This window comes from Hipposideros armiger, unplaced genomic scaffold (genome assembly GCF_001890085.2).
Source record: "Hipposideros armiger isolate ML-2016 unplaced genomic scaffold, ASM189008v1 scaffold_6, whole genome shotgun sequence".
Taxonomy (NCBI): domain Eukaryota; kingdom Metazoa; phylum Chordata; class Mammalia; order Chiroptera; family Hipposideridae; genus Hipposideros; species Hipposideros armiger.
In genome coordinates this window covers 5,628,060-5,644,257 of record NW_017731356.1, presented here as the reverse complement: position 1 = coordinate 5,644,257, position 16,198 = coordinate 5,628,060, and the positions used below count along the sequence as shown (strand labels likewise).

General features: G+C 50.4%; 1 protein-coding gene across 1 annotated transcript in view; it reads left to right on the top strand.

The window, feature by feature from the left end:
- TNR (tenascin R) overlaps window positions 1–15,892 on the top strand; it is a 378,542-nt gene extending 362,650 nt beyond the window's left edge. Inside the window, exons 19-23 of the mRNA XM_019647030.1 lie at window positions 173–324; window positions 2,753–2,849; window positions 5,768–5,929; window positions 7,371–7,534; window positions 8,372–15,892. Coding sequence (XP_019502575.1) covers window positions 173–324; window positions 2,753–2,849; window positions 5,768–5,929; window positions 7,371–7,534; window positions 8,372–8,491 — 695 coding nt within the window. The 3' untranslated portion in view covers window positions 8,492–15,892. The remainder of the gene's footprint in view (window positions 1–172; window positions 325–2,752; window positions 2,850–5,767; window positions 5,930–7,370; window positions 7,535–8,371) is intronic.
- Window positions 15,893–16,198: the final 306 nt, after the last annotated feature.

The window sequence follows — 16,198 nt, the reverse complement described above, 5'->3', positions numbered from 1 at the left end:
CAGGGATGCAGGGTGAGGCAGGGTTCCCACATACACTGTGTGAGATCCACACAGGATGTCGTACAGCTCTGGAGGGGGTACCAAGAAGCCCAGTAAGACCTCCCATTCAAAGGGCTCTTACCCAGAGTGGGAGAAAGGACCCTTTCTGGAAATCACCTCTCTTCCTGTGCAGGGGGCCGGGTGTTCCCTCATCCTCAAGACTGTGCCCAGCATTTGATGAATGGAGACACTCTGAGTGGGGTCTACACCATCTTCCTCCACGGAGAGCTCAGCCAGAAGCTACAGGTGTACTGCGACATGACCACGGACGGGGGCGGCTGGATTGTAAGTATGCGCCGCTGCTCTCCTGGCATGCAAACACCCTGGAGTTCTAGGCCCCCTGCCTCATGGCCTGTGGGTCCAAACTTCACCACCCTCTGCCCCTCCCTTCACCCACCCACCCCCACATGTCCCTCTTGGGGGCTCCTCACTGTCCTCAGGGCCATTGCTCAGCAGCCCAATCATAGGTTTGGCCGGGCAGAGAGTGGAATGGCAATGTCGAGGCTGCAGTGACCTGGCCCAGGGACGGACCCTCTGTGAGGGCATCGGTGCAGCCCACTATGGGGACAGGAGGGTTCCCGCAGCCTGGCCCCGAAGCAGCCAGCATCAGCTGGGTGGGGGCCGATGGAAATTAGCTTTTGAATGGAGTGAAACGGTGGCTGTGCTCATGGTAGCTACTCTTGGGAGACATTTTCTTTTATGTTTCTGACATAGTTGTGCCTCCTTCTTAAAGCATAATTGGAAATTGAAGCCAAGGCTGATGTATGGGAGGTTAGATGAAATTAGCACTTAAACAGCTCGGAAAGTGAATGATACCCAATAGCTCTGCCTGCGATAGGATGGTGACAGTTGCTAGCAGATTTGAAGCTGGTCCTGTTCTTCTGGTGACAAATGTTTCTGCTGTACTCCATGGCACAGAGAGATGAATTTGAGAGCCAAGCTTATTTCCCCTGACGATGTGGGGGCTCTCTGTGTCCCCGAATCCTTTCTGTATCATAGGGTGCAAATCAGTGTCACTATCACAGCCCAGCCTATTCATCCGGGGACTCCGCACTTGAACAGAAGGGCTCTGAGCATCTCCCACGGAAACGCTATGCAGATAGATACCCAGCTCTGTACGGCAGCGTCCTTTATCTGAGCATCTTTGGCGCTGCAGATATAAAGCTGAGTTACAGCAGTCTTGTTACCGCAGAGCGAGCCCTTCTCAGAGCAATGTCCAAGCTTGGTTTCCACACCAGGGGTTGAATCCAGCAGTGTCCAGGCTGGATTCCCAGACCAGGGGTCGAACCCAGGCCTTGGAGCAAAACTGGGAATCTTAGCCGTGCCGGCTGCCTGAGGATGGGCCTTCCTTGGCACGGTGTGTTCTCGGCGTCTCAAGCAAAGAATTGAACGAGATACAGAGGTAAAGTAGTGACGGAGCAGTTTATTAGAAGAAAAAGTATACTTCAAAGAAATAGAAGTGGGCCCGAGCAGAAAGCAGTGGCTCGAGGGCCCTGACTAACGAGGCCTTGGTGGGTTTTATTTTCTAAGATGGGCTGTTCCTCTCTGGGCGTGGAACCATTTGATTAACACCTGTGATTGACAAGAGGCTATTACCTCATCTTTTTAGACTGCGCATGTTCCTTCCCAGAATTCAGTCTGTTATAATGATATAATGAACTTCCAGGCATATGTAATATATTGTAATTGTGGTATAATGAGGCCCAGGTGAAATGAAGGTCGTCGTGGCCTTTACTGCGCAGGTGTGAGTGACTGGTCTAATCTAGCTGGGTATTTTGTACCCATTTGTTTCCCCGCAGGGGTAGATAATTATTGGGTTGTCGGAAAAGTCATGATGCATTTTTGCAACGAAAAACAGAAAAAATACATCATGACTTTTCCGACAACCCAATACAATGAAAAGGGGAAGTTTGGGGCGGACAGGGGAGGTCTTTTGGTCGGTAGCATTCTGTGGGTTGTGTTGGACATGAAGGAATGCAGAGACCCAATGCCTGCCTCTAACTGCCTGCCTTGTTTTCCCCTTGAGAGGCCTGATCCCCATAAAATCTCTGTGGGAAGCTGAGGGACAGGTCTTTCCTTCTGTATCTGCTTCCTGCTGGGCAGGGGCGTAGAGCTGTCCTTACCTACTGGGGGATTCAGGGAACTCTCGCTCTATCTAATTTTAGATGAGAGGAAGGGGTCTCGAGCTCCACCTGAAGACCGTGTTGGCTTCTTTGGCCGGGACCGGTAATCTTGCTGGGGTACCCTCTGTATCCCCAAGGCCCCTGAATAAGAAAAAAAAAAAGATTTTAATTAATACATTTCTTAAAGAGCAGAGCTCAAAGCTATTGATGCAGGGTGCCTACCTGATGGAAAATCTGTCAGCCTTATGGAGCCTGTGGCCATTCAACCAGTCACTCAGGTGGCATCAATTGTCCAGGAGCTGGGCCCAGAACGGGCTGGAAGGAACAGTAGGCTTCAATGATTATAATTAGCAAGTATGAATCACAAATTTCAGGGCAATTATCTAAAGCAGGGGGTAGGAGATAAAAAAATTTTAAAAACTGGGAAAAAGGAAACTTTAAGGAAAAAGGAAACTTAAAATCAGTATAAGAAAGAACATGTAAAGTTTTGATTCAAGGGCAGGGGGGCTCCTCGTTTGGCGCACATCAGCCTTGCTCACGAGAGCCCCTTTTCCTTGGCATCCCAGTATTTTCCCCCCTGCTCTTCACAGGTGTTCCAGAGGCGGCAGAATGGCCAAACGGACTTTTTCCGAAAATGGACTGAGTACCGAGTTGGCTTCGGGAACCTGGAGGACGAGTTTTGGCTGGGTAACGTCTCCCTTTTGCTTTCCCTGGGAGGGCTGCTCTGGCTTTTTGTCCACCGTTTCCTTCTGCGCCTGCCTGGGATTATCAGCACCCCACCCCACCCCCGCCCATGTTTGCTGAGAAGTTGACAGCTCGTGAATTGCTTTCGGTACCTCTGGCTCTGTTTGGCTGCACTATTGATCTGTTTTTATCTTTTTTGTGGTGTTTTCCTTTTTGCTCTGTCTCTTCCCATCCTCATTAATAGTCTCTTATGCTCATGGGTTTTGATGTGAGGCAACTACAAAGAGAGTGAGCAGCCTGATCCGGGGGGCGGGGGCCGGGGAGCACCCGGCCGGCTGATCGTCTCTCTCGCGAGCCGGGCACCAGCCAGGCAGCTCACAGGTCAGGACAGAAATGAGGTAGTCGCTGTCTGCTAGTTCCTTGGAAGAATTGTTATCACCTGACTTGGCAAGAGGACGAGAAAAATGAGAATGTCATGAGAGGTGACCGGCAATTTCCTAGAGGTCTGACCAAAGCAGGAGGTACAGATTGACAACTGAACTGGTGCGAGAAGGTAAACACACAGTCGGTACAGGGAGATGGCAGGGGTGCCAGGCCCGGAAAGCAGTGCATGTGTTAGGACCTGCCTCTCCCTCTGGGTTAGATTTTCAGAGTGATTTGTGCAGGCAGGCAGGCAAGGGGAAAGGAGAACAATTGTGGTCCGTATTGGTGGTGTCCTCCTGTCTCCCTGTCACGGTCTCACCCAGGCCTCAGCATCTTTCTTCTCGATCCTCGCCTAACAACCCCCTAAATGGCCCCCCGGCCTCCACCCATTCCCACAGGGCCACTACGATGATCTTCCTCACACCCCAAATCGGAGCAGTGGTGAGCCCCACTTGTAAAACTTCTCAGTGACTCTCCATTACGATCAGGTGAGAGCCGAGCGCCTTAGGTCAGGTACCAGGCCTTTCCAATCTACCTCGGCGCCTGCGCCCCACCGCTAAACACCTGGCCTCTCCCCACAGCCCAGCATTCGCAATCACTAGTGTTTCCTCTGCAAGGACGTCTCTCCCAGCCACCTGGCCCCTGTCCTATACACCTTGGTGTCCATCTACATGTAATCAAAGACCCCGAGAACCCATCCTCCTCGTTTCTCTCACCCTTTGCCTGTGGGAGATTTGGTCACCCCCTCTTTTGGGGGGAATCCAAATTGCAGTGTCCATTTTCCTTTCTGTCTTTCTCGGCCATGCTATGTGAATTTCTCTTAGGATTGGGACCACATCATATTCATCTTCTAACCCCACCGCCTATCACAGTGCCTGGGGGATAGTAGGTGCTTCAAGTGTAGATAATCATCAATCAACCAATGGTAAGAATTTACTGAGTACCTGTTAGGTGCCCACAGCTGTGTTTGCTGATGTAACTAATGAAAATATAAGGTAAAAAATATATATAGAAAAATATTGAGAGAGATGCCAATGATTAGGAAAATATTTTTACTGTCTAAGAGTTCGCAAACTCTTAGACAGTTTGGGAGACAAATGCTGTACCCCTGAATCGGTGTGCCCATACCAGACAGGGTTGTGTTTCCCAAACCTTGGCCACTGTGCACTGCTGTTGCACCCTTTGTCATATCTGTGAAATAGCTGAGCTATTATCACATGCAGTAGTAAAAGGAAGCCTCAAAACTAAATGCAGCAAAAAGAAAACAGCATTAGGTTGGTGCAAAAGTAAGTGCGGTTTTTGCCATTATTCGTAATGGCACAAATCGCAATTGTATGTGCACCAACCTAATATTATGAAATGACAGTAAAATGTGGGGGCTCCAAGCCTGTTGTTGCTGGAGCTGCAGGTGGTAACAGGGGAGATGAGAAAGTATTGGGTGTTAAGCTGCAAAGTACCAGAGCTGAACTGAGACTGAGAAAAGTGAGGTCGTGGGGCTGAATGAAGTCGGTGGTGCTGTCTAAAGTCGGGAAGAGATGTCTCTACTTAGTATCATCGGTGACAGGGGACCAGTGAGGGCTCTTCACAGAGGCATGGCCCGGTGACATGTCGTTTGGCAGCGGTACTCAGGTTGGGGTAACACTGTGACCCACGGTTTATGTCCTAAGTTGGGTTCTCTAGGAGCAGAGGCTGAGACAGAGATTCTTGTCCAAGCAATTTATCTGGGGGCGCTCTCAGGAGAAGGGGAAGGGGGACACAGGATAAAGCGGGAAAAGTGCAAAGCTGTGGTCTTTGGGGGACATGCGCTTCCCCTGGGACATGAATTGCTCCTCAGAGTTGGGACAACAGGGCAGGGCTTTTGTACGCCCTGCTTCAGGAGGTCTGCCCCAAGGCGGGGAATGGAGAAGGCAGCGGCCAGGGTGGAGTGAGTCCTGTTTGCTCAAGGGCAATTATCCAAGGAGGAGGCAGCTGTGAGTTGTTAGCAGCTGGAGGCTGAGAGGAGGGCGGTGTAAGGAAAGGCACACACAGCCCCGCTGCAGGAGATGTTAGGGTGTCGGGGTAGCCTGGGCCGCAGCCTGAATGCCTCTGATCAGTCTTCTATTTTACTTCCTTTTCTTCACGCCACAGAGGTCACGCCCATGTGATACCTCCTGTCACTTTCACCCAATGCCATGGTTTGGAGTGGGAGGTGGCGGGGACAGGGCCAGGAATCCTGAGGCTCAGGGCTGGTCATCAGTCCCTGGGTCAAGATGAGATGTCCAGGACCCTTAAGCCAGCCTGTGGTGGGAACTGCTCAGCAGACCTGGCCACTTGCATGTGGAAATTCAGAGTCTGGGAGGTTCTGTCTGCTAACAGCCTGGGAAGCGCTGAGGGCCACAGCTCCCCCGACACCCCTCTTCTTCCCCCATCATATCTGTTCTGAGGCCACAGGCCCATTTCCCAGCCCGCTTCCAAAGCCGCTGGGCCAGTCTCCCTGCATCCTCCGCTCTTCTCCGCAGGGCTGGACAACATACACAGGCTCACGTCCCAGGGCCGCTATGAGCTGCGTGTGGACATGCGGGACGGCCAGGAGGCCGTGTTCGCGCACTACGACAAGTTCTCCGTGGGGGACGGCAGGAGCCTGTACAAACTCCACACAGGAGCCTACAATGGCACTGCAGGTACCTCGGCCCCGAGCCCCCCGGGGGAGCAGCAGCTCCCACTCAGCTCATGAATTCCCGGCTGGCCCATGGGGAGGGCAGAGGGCTGTGAATCGCTGTCTCTGTGCCAGGCTGTCCCTGACCACTCAGGTGACCTGAAATCAATTTCCCAGGACTTCACTCTCCTCAGCTGGAAAATCGTAATAATGATGCCTGCCGCACTTCACAGAGCAGTCAGAAAAAAATGTGATCAGTGCAGTGCACGTGCTTTTAAAGTTAAAAAAAAAGTGCAGTGGGAGGGCAAAGGATTATTTTTCTTGTCTCAATTAATCAATATGGGCTCTTATCCAGAGAGAGCATAATCATCTACTGTCTGGGGAGACATCGCCCCTGTAATGAATGACATCTAGAGAAGCTGTTTTGGAACTAATGAAAATAAACCAGGCCCCTCCTGAGTCTGCGGTCCCCCACCCACCACCATTTTATCAGAGGTCATCGTAACACCCCATCAAGGAGCAGACAGCGGCCCTTCATTTCTTTCCACTCCTCCACGAGAACCACGTACATGGTCACGTTTTCTATATAGATTTTTGTGACATTTCCACTAAGCAGAACAACCATGTCTGGAAGCCCTGCTGCATTAATAGATTTGTCGGAACATAACACTGAGTCTGCATCCGAGGCTTTGCCCATCTGCTTCCTGGGTTCTATTACAGCACGTTTCATAAAACCTGTTTTGCCACACATTCCACTGTTTGGTACATGGAGTTATGGGTCCTTACATTAACTCCAATTTTAGGGCTGAATGCTAGTGTATAATTTTAGCAACATTGTTATGCCTCTTGGAGTTCAGATGACCATCAAGGCGTTGCCCTTCCAATTTCTGCATCTGTCCGGCTGTGAATCTTTTCAGCCAGGTTAGTATGCTTTCCTTTGTCACGCTTCATATTTCAGAGCATCCCCAGTGGCCCTGAGACCTGCCTAAAGTGCCCAACCAAAGGTCCAATTTACCGCACTTTGGGCATAAAATAGTCATTGAAATGGAGTGTATTTAGTAAAATATCAGACTAAATCATTTCAAAACAACCAGGCTGCACGGGAGCGAGCCAGGTGGTCTTCCATCACCAGGGTCATCCTGGCGTCTCTGGAGACAGAAGGAATCATGAATGTGCGTGTCCCCGTGCTCGCCTGGAGGAAACAGACACGGGGGGTGGGGCAGAGCTGAGTGGACAGAGTTCTGAGCAGACGGACAGGGGGATGAGCAGCACGGAGGTCACTGACCCACCCGGGTGAGGTGAAGTAAGAGTTCAATACAGTCAGGCCGATGAACCAGGTGAAAATGGGAGAGGTAAGTGGCAGGACCCTTACGTGGAGGCCAGATTTGTTGGTGGCCAAATGTCCAGAAAGTCCTGACAAAAGAGTGACCCATTGAACAGCATCACGAAGGTGTCTCTTTTCCTAGGGGACTCCCTCAGCTATCATCAGGGACGCCCTTTCTCCACCGAGGACAGAGACAATGACATTGCCGTTACCAACTGTGCCCTGTCATACAAGGGAGCCTGGTGGTATAAGAACTGCCACCGGACCAACCTCAACGGGAAGTACGGGGAGTCCAGGCACAGTCAGGTAGGCGAAGCTCGGCCGCTGCTTGGAACCACGGCCCCACCCTTCTGTTTTAAATGCACATGTGGGTCTTACATTCCCTTTTCAAAAGAAATACTCAGAGTCTTAAAGGACTATCATGATGAGGAAAGGAGTGCAGACACTGGGATAAGGTCAGGACAGAGTAGAAGGCAGAGGAAGAAGAGAAAGTGTCTGGACTCAGGAGATAGAACTCACCCAGAGAAGCCCTTGACAACCAGTCAAGTTCCATGTCATTTCCTCATCTAGAAGATTCCATGACCAGCTTATCAATTCCAGGGACAGCGTCACAGGCTCAGCTTCATTCTAAGCAGTGTCCCAGGAAGGGCAGGGTCAGAAATACCAGTGTAAACTGTACTGTCTCTCCCCATTAGAGAGGCTGGATGACAGGGTGGGTGACCAGCTGGATCAACGGGGACCTTCCCCGTGTTCACACTGAAAGTCCAGCAGCCAGGGAAACCCCTTAGTCCTGCACAAACCAAGATGGTTGGTCACCGTAGGTGGCAACCCCGATTCCACCAGGAAGGGGCCAACACAGTCTCTTCAAAATGCTTCTATCCTGTTGGCATTTTGAAATTCAACTCTAGTTACTGGTGCATACAAATCCGAAAGGCCGAAAACAAAGCTGACAAAACGGAGTGCCCTGGAACACGTTCCAGATAAAGACCTAGGCCATAGGCCGTGTTTAAAAAGAAAAGCTGGAACGAGACTGCGCCTTGGACCTCGGCAACTCAGCCACACAGCCTGGTGTTCATGGAAAAGGGCGAACTCCACATCGGGGGGGACCTGACTGACTGACACGCTTCTCTTTCTCCCTCCCAGGGGATCAACTGGTACCACTGGAAGGGCCACGAGTTCTCCATCCCCTTCGTGGAGATGAAGATGCGCCCCTACAGCCCCCGTCTCACGGCGGCGAGGAAACGGCGGTCCTTGCGTTTCTGAGCAGCGGGCGGCCGCGAGCCAACTGACCTTTCCTGTCATTCGTTTGTATTTTATAATCTGAAGCGAGGGGTGGGGGGTAATAGTCATGTGCTTCTCAACATAGTCTGAGTGTCAGAAGGAAGCAGGAAGCAGCAGGCATCCGTTGAGAACCAGCCGCGCGTGGTTCCTGCTGCCCCCAGGCCTGACCCCCACTCCATTCTTCCTCCCACCCAGCCGCCCTTAACCTTCCCCTCTTCTCCCACCAAAGGAGGAAAAGTGAGACGTTTTCGTAAAAGACCAATTCAAAGGCAAGCCCTGGAGTCAGGTTGCCATGGTGACAGGCACGTGCCTTCTTTCCGTCCGAGCCGCGCTTCACTTCCAGCTATCTGTGCTCTGGTCACGGCCTTCCAGTGGCCGAGTCCTCACACCAGCCCATGGAAGAAGCCTCTGCAAGAGAGCTTTGCGAACCCCTCCCCTTACGAGGAAACAGTACCCTCACCCCATCCCAGCAACCCAAGTCCTCTTTCATGGGCCAAAGATTCTCACCTCACAACACTCTGACTCTACCAGCCAAGTGGCCTCTGGTACTTTTCAAGAGTCGTAGGCTCCCCTCCAGCCCGTCAGTCCATCCTACCCTCAGAGCCCCACAAACCCAACCAGCGTTTTGGATAATAATTCCCAAGGCATTCGTTGTCCGTGACTGTGTCCCCGTGGGTCATAAGTCACTGTCCCCACCCTCAGTTCAGACATACAGGAACCTTCTTTGGGGCTGGGATGGGGAGATGGTTGTCACTTTGGGGGTCAGGCATTGAGGGAGGACAGAAGTAGAATTCAGGGCACCTGCCATTGCGATTCCAGATCCCATGGGGAACACTGGTCTTAGGTAGCTCCATTTTCTCTCTTTCTCATCCTATTTGTCATGAATTTTTGTTTCTCGATTGCAAACTGAAGGCCTCACTCCTATCTCCAGCCAGGCTGTCCTTTGTGTGGGCAGCTAACAAGAGTCAGAAGGGGTTACATGACCAGCCAGCCATTCCCCTGATAGTCTCTGGGAAGAGGTGGCATTTGGGGGTTTTGGTTTCTGTTTTTTCCTCTTTTTTGGTCCTGTGGGAAACAGGAACGACCTCCTTGATGAGGTGAGGTCATCAGCAGCCTTTCTCCATCTCCTTTTATTATCCTGCCTTTGAAAGGAAAAATGAAAAGCGCCAGGGGAAATTACATCCAGAAATCCAAAGGTGAATAGGTGAGGGCTGTGGGCCTACCTCCCGTTTTACGAGATGTGCTCTCTTCACGAGCATGATTTTACTTTTAAGTCCAAGAGAGCTGGAGGCTCGAGAAGCCATGTCCTTTCCACTTCTCCAAATCAAATGTTGGCTGCAACCATCCCTACAGCATCTGCCGAAATCCATGTCCAGTTTCCCCAGCTGCCCTCTCCCTTTCCTCAAGGTCTCACTCAGTTCCACCTTCTGTAATGCCCACATTTACTCAAACAAACAGGAATCTTGGTGCCTTTCCCAACCAGTTACGGGATGAGCCTGAGAGTTAGCAATTTTCTAAGGGAAACATCTACAATTTAACCAGGAAAGGGCAGTCCCTCAGGCTGATGATGACACCTGTGGTGATATGGGATGACATCAGCGACCACTCGCTGTAGGCACTCTCCCATTAGCAGGCCTCCAAGGTCTCGCTCACAGCTGTGGTGTGGGTGTGACTGACATACCTGGTGCTGGGAAACAGGTGATATTTTCATTTCTCAGTTCACCGTGGGCGTCAAAACAACGAGGAGAAGGGGGGGAGAAACAATCCTTTCGAGAAACCTGTAAATTAAACAAGATTGAACTAGAGTGGGACGCCAAGGACCATCAATGAAGCTCACTGAATGGGGGGCTAGGGGCTAAGGTAGAGGCCCACCTCCGCCATTTTGCTTGCTCTACGACATCAGGGAGCTTGCTTCACCTCTCGGGGCCTCCGTTTTTTTTTCACCTGTTGCATGGAAGATTAGCCTAGAATGGCTTCTAACTTTCCTTTCCACTTGGGCAGTCAGTACTGCTCGTCCCTGAGTAGAAACTGGCATGGGTGAGAGAGCACAATTAAGTAATGAAAATTCACCAGAGCCCTGTTTTATTTAGGCAGGGAGGGAGGGAGATTCAGAAGTCATAACACACACACACAAGAAAACACTGCAGAAAATATTATGCCAAGAGGCTGAACTCATTTTGTCCCTGAAAGCAGAGCCCAGGGACCTGGGTGGTGCCAATACAGACCACCTCATCAAGGGAACTGAAATGGAAAAGGATTATAGGTCCTCGTGTCGTTGTTCAGGGGAAACCTGAATCTGCCTCTCATTGGAACCATCTTACCCTGTGGAACACTTCTATAAATAGCCTCAGCAGCATTGCTGAGATTCATTTTAAAGAATTTTAAAGCAAGAAAGGGACTTCAAAGATTAACTCACCCAATCTTCTGTAAAAGGATTTATAGATTCCTTTTATACAGTGGAGTGCTTTTCTCAAGAGTTTTCACCATTTTTAAGAGGCACTGTGCCCATTCTCTCCCCAAGGCCCGTGGTCAACCTACTCAAAGCTTTTTACCTTTACTCACTGATTCCTACTTAGCCTGTTCCTCCAAGCACCTGTGCTCTTGCCAAGGGTGGACCCATTAAGCAGCAGTCACCAAGCAATCACCCTAAGCACCAAAGTGACCCTCACAGGACACAAAAGGAATTAGACATGGACCCTGCCTGGGAGCAGTTTAACTGCAAACACATCAGGATATGCACTTAAAAACACAAACCAAAACCTACCAATGCACAGACTCACTGCCTAACCCAAGATCCAGTTTTCTCCTCTTGCACTTCCTGGTCAGAGAAAGGTAGTTTTCAACACAGCAACCTCACATTCTGCAGGGTGATTTCTGGAAGGGAAAGGAGGTTCGTACAAAAGGGGGTTGGGAGGGCAGGGGGATGTGAAAGACCAATCTGTGGAAAACTGCTGGCCTCTAGATCAGATTTAACTGGCAAAGGGAGACTTGCTAAGTGTCACCACAAGGGGGCGGTCACAACCCTCACCCCATTCCTGTAACCCTGTGTGAATTACCTTGGGGGTGAACTCACACCAAACCAGACCCAGGACCCTGTGCGAATCTGCTGCCAACAGATTTGCACAGGAGATTGACTTGTAAAAACTTCCACAAACAGTTTAATCCGCCCTACCCTTCAACATCCACTCCCCACTCCACTCATCAAGTGGCAAGACACCTCACACCTGCTCCCTGCCACCTGAAAACCAACCAGCTCCCTGCACACTGAAAACGATGCTTTCAAAGACAGACCTGAAGAACCAAGGCTGCCAGTGAGGTCAGTGCCAAACCAAACAATCCTCACCGCGTGTGGACTGTTCACATCCAGTCCCAGAACAGAGCTGTAGATTAAGGCACAAAAGGTCATTATGGGATCTTTTCAAAGAGCTCTTTTAAAAGCATCAGTGGAGGAAAAGTTTATGAGTTCCTCTTTGTCCTCTCTCTGGAGAAAAAATAACACAGTACCTGTGAGACCGGTGGATGCACCCAGTAAAGGGGTTGAAATAGAGTAGCTGGTGGCCTGGATTTGCAAATGCTCCTGGGGCTTGAAAATACTTCATTTTTTCTTTTAACCTCCACCCAGAATTTCAGAAAAGTTTGAGCCACTGACTCAGGAGATGTGCTTTTCTATGGCTTCTTGCTCATCGGCAGAGTCCTATTCAATCTAATTCTTTACTCGCATTTCTTTCCCTCCAAAGGGGAACTCTGCATCTCACTGTCACGCTTAAAATTTTGAAAAGGAACCTCTGAGTTCAGTCTCCGTAATCCCACAGAAGCTGGGAAAGTCTGTGATCACGTGCCTCAGATTTGGCAAGGCTGCTGGAAGGGCCTTGGTCCTCGGAGGCCTGCAGCCCTAACCTGGGCCTGGAAGTCGCTTCTTGCACAAAGCCCCAGATACCGGGCTCTGCTGGCCTCCCTGGGTGGCCATTTTCCTCCAGGTAACAGTGACAGGGCGGTTCTCCGCTCTGAGCAAAGGTGAGTCACAGACAGTGCTGGCTCCTGGACTCTGCCTGCACCTTAGGGTCCCCTGGCCATGTTGCAAAAGATCTTTGACTAACTGCTTCCTTAAACCTTTGTTTCTTCCATAACCCAACCCCACACAGATGTGAGGAGGTTTTCCTCAAGTCTGGTACCACCAGGCCTAATGGCAACTCACAGAGCAAACCAAAACCTCTAAAAAGCAAGTAGGGAAAGAACTCGGGTCTACCTGAAGAGGGTGTGTTGGTGTAGACTAGGGTCCCATTTGAAAACAGTGGCTCCGGTTCATCCTAATTGTATCCGCACTAGATTTGCTTCTCCCCATTCTGTGCTCTTCAAGTCTTGAGAAAGAGCTGGGAAGAAGAGAAAATAAAACATTAAATATCAAGGAACTTAAAAAACAAGCTGATGGATCATTAGAGACTAAAGCAAGCTTTCCACAAAATGGCCTGCAGTAGAAACACAGAGCCCAGGTGTGAGGGGCCCTGGTAAAGACCTTGAACTCGGGCCCCCAGCCTCCCACCAGAGGCCTGTCGGTTCACAGGCTGCCTCTGAGGAGAAAGGCAAGCCCCGGAGGCCTGTCACAGCACAGACCCAGAACCAGAAGGACTCGCCTGGCTTGCTTAGCCAACCCTGCCTGGACCTCACTTTTTCTTCCCAGGCCCAAGCCTGATGTGTCACCTCCAGCCTTTCTGATTAATTTTTCAAGGTCACCCCTCGCCTGAAGCATGACTTCATTGTCCCAATGTCCTTGGCAAACCTCACAGCCTTTGGACAGTGTTGTGTTTCCTGCAAACCGGAAATCTTAGCTCACTCCCAAGCTTAACAAGGCTATTGCAGCACATCCAAATAACACAGCTCTTGTTTCTCCAAAAGACTCGGCCCCCTCTGCTAATAAAACAGCTCCTCGTTGTGGTCGGCTGTGAGGCTGGGCTGATGCAAAATTTCCAGTTCAGAAACATTTAACCCTTTCAGTCTCACCAGGTCTGCTCTCCCAGATACTGGCATTGGCTCACTGGCCCCATGGGCTCTTGGGGGACGGTGCAAACATCCCAGGAGGCCTGGGACATCTAAGCCACAGAGCAGGTTTGGGCCCAGACAAATGCATGGATGAGAACTTTTTTCTCCCTGTCACTGGTGTAGCAGCCCCCAGGGAGACCCTGTGTTGCTTTTTAACATCCTGTCATTGAATGCTAACATGCTCAGTGCTGCCTCCAAGCGGCAAACAATGGAAATTGCCCTTCAGAGCTGGAGGGAACTCCAGAGAGACCATCAGACCCAAAGCTCACTTCATCCTCCAGGAAACCAAGGCCCAGAAAGGTTAGGCAACTTGCCCAGGTTCACACAGCTAATGAGTAACAGAGCTGAGATCAGATCTGGCATGGGCTTTTTAATGTTCCTTTCCCCCAATGAAATGGTATTTATGGCACACCTACTGTTTTCCAGATAACTGGGCTAGGAGCTCGACATATTACTTTGTTAAATCCTCACCAGAACCCTGACTCAAGTTTAACCATTTTACAAAGGAGACAGTGGAGGCACAGAAATGTTAAGAAACATGCCTAGAGTCACACAGCATTAAGTAGAGCTACAATCAGATGCACTTTGTCTAATTCTAAAGCCCTTGCTTTGCTACTTTATGAGGCTACAGCCTTTTATATTTATTTAGCCAAGTGGCCACCATCTTGGATTTGTTGATGTTTTTCACAAAGGGGCATCTGATATCACTTCCTCTCTCCTCTCCATCTTTCAAGAAATGGGGGTCCTTGCATTGTTTTTGCTCCACACCTCAGAAGATCTTTAACCTCACTTGGCAGCTCTTTTACTTTCTTGGTTTTTTGTTTGTTTGTTTTTTGTGGGAGGTGATGGAGAGGGTCACGACAGGTTGGGAGGGGAAGGTAAAGAACACAACACAAACCCTATTTTCCTCACTTCAATCCTTCAAGAATATGCAGCCTCGTTCTCACCCAACCTTAGAAGGGTGGGACATCCCAGTCATTCATCCCAAACGGGGGCAGACAATGTAGCCAGGATTGGTAAGGGGGGAGCCACAGAGTAAACATGGTGGCACCTGTTCCTAGCGTATCAGTTTTACACCTGGATTTGAGAGGAAAATGGTTCCATTACTAATATAGTCAAACCAGTGCAGGTGATACCAAATGCAGAAATCCCATGAATTTTTAGGCTAAAACCTGTATGTTACACATTAATTTGGGCTCCCTCCTTCCAGACTCTCCGGGGTACAAAGCTGTCTTTCTTCATGACCCCCTGAAGGAGCACATCAGTAGAACATTTTGAGGGCTGAGGCTAGAAGAAGGCAGGAGACGAATTCATTTATTCTTTGGTTTACTTTTTCCCTCTTCCTACCTGTCCCCACCTCCTCAGTGGGCTGAGGGCTCAAAGGACAGTGGGCTATAATCTCAGCTCTCTTTGCCACTTTGGGGAGTTGAGAAGGAAATCAGTTCTTGGTAACTCATATTTTAAGCAGCCAGGCCAAAACTCCAGAAATGAACCCCTTTCTCTTCATTGAACAACATTTCTATATATAGGAATAGACAGATCTCCTCAAGAGAGGGCTCTGCATTTTAGGGTCCTCTTCCACATGGGGGCTGCTTGGGCAGCAGCGACACGTGTGTGTTAGGCACACGAGACACCATGGTTTCTGTCAGCCAAGAAAGTGCTCCCCTATCTTCCCCACCCCGCACCCTCTCTGAGGCCTAGACTCGCACCATAGTCCCACAGGCTCAAGGTTCAGAATCTACAAGTTACTGTTAACACACAGACGCCTCCTTCCTATCACCCACCCACCCAATTATTCCAAACTCAAATAAGCCCCAGGCCCCGAGGAACTCCAGGCGACCTAAGCAAGACGCTGTGGCTTGGAGGAAGCCGTTCCCTGGGGCCCGGGCCGCTGAAACCCACCCTGTGGTCTCTAGATGGTTGCCCCGAGAAATCCCCAACACCAAGCCCTCCAGTCCCTCCGAGCTTGCGTTTGCCATTCTAACCTTTAACAGCCTTTTCAGGTGAAAATAACAAAGACCAATTGACTGACTTTGTAGCTACAATGTGCTTGGGAAAGCATTTCCTCAAAAGGAAGGCTGGAAGAAGAAAAACAGGAAGAAAATGGAGTACACACTCCTCGGGCGACGTACACCTTAAAGAACTAAAATGAAAACGAAAGCCTGCAGAGGAAGGGAGCGGACAGCCCACCGTCCCCGTCCTTTCACGGCACTGTAGCTCAAAGACTGGGAAACTCCGCTCGTTAACCATCGTTAACCAGTGTTGTTAGTCCTGATTGCTTTTAGCCTCTGTATAGTTCCTTTTTTAAACACATTTTCTATACGTTAATAAAAGATCCTGAAAGAATGAGGTGCATCTTCCGAGCCCTGTGGGGAATTGGGAGAACGCCCCTGGCCTGCTTCCTGCTTTGCTCACTGTTTCCCCGGCACTTCGGCCAGACTGTCTTCTCTGCAACCCCCTTTCGGGGAGGCTCTGCTCATCCCTGAAGTCCTGCTCCTCCATCCCAGTCCCTTGCCGCCCTTGCACCTGTTCTCGCGTCCTAGCCTCACGATCTCCTCCTCTTCCTCCCCCATCTCCCACCGAAGTGGTCTTGACCTGCCTCACCGCCTGGGAGCGCCCAGTGGTAGCCCGATCTCCAAGGCTCTAGTGCCA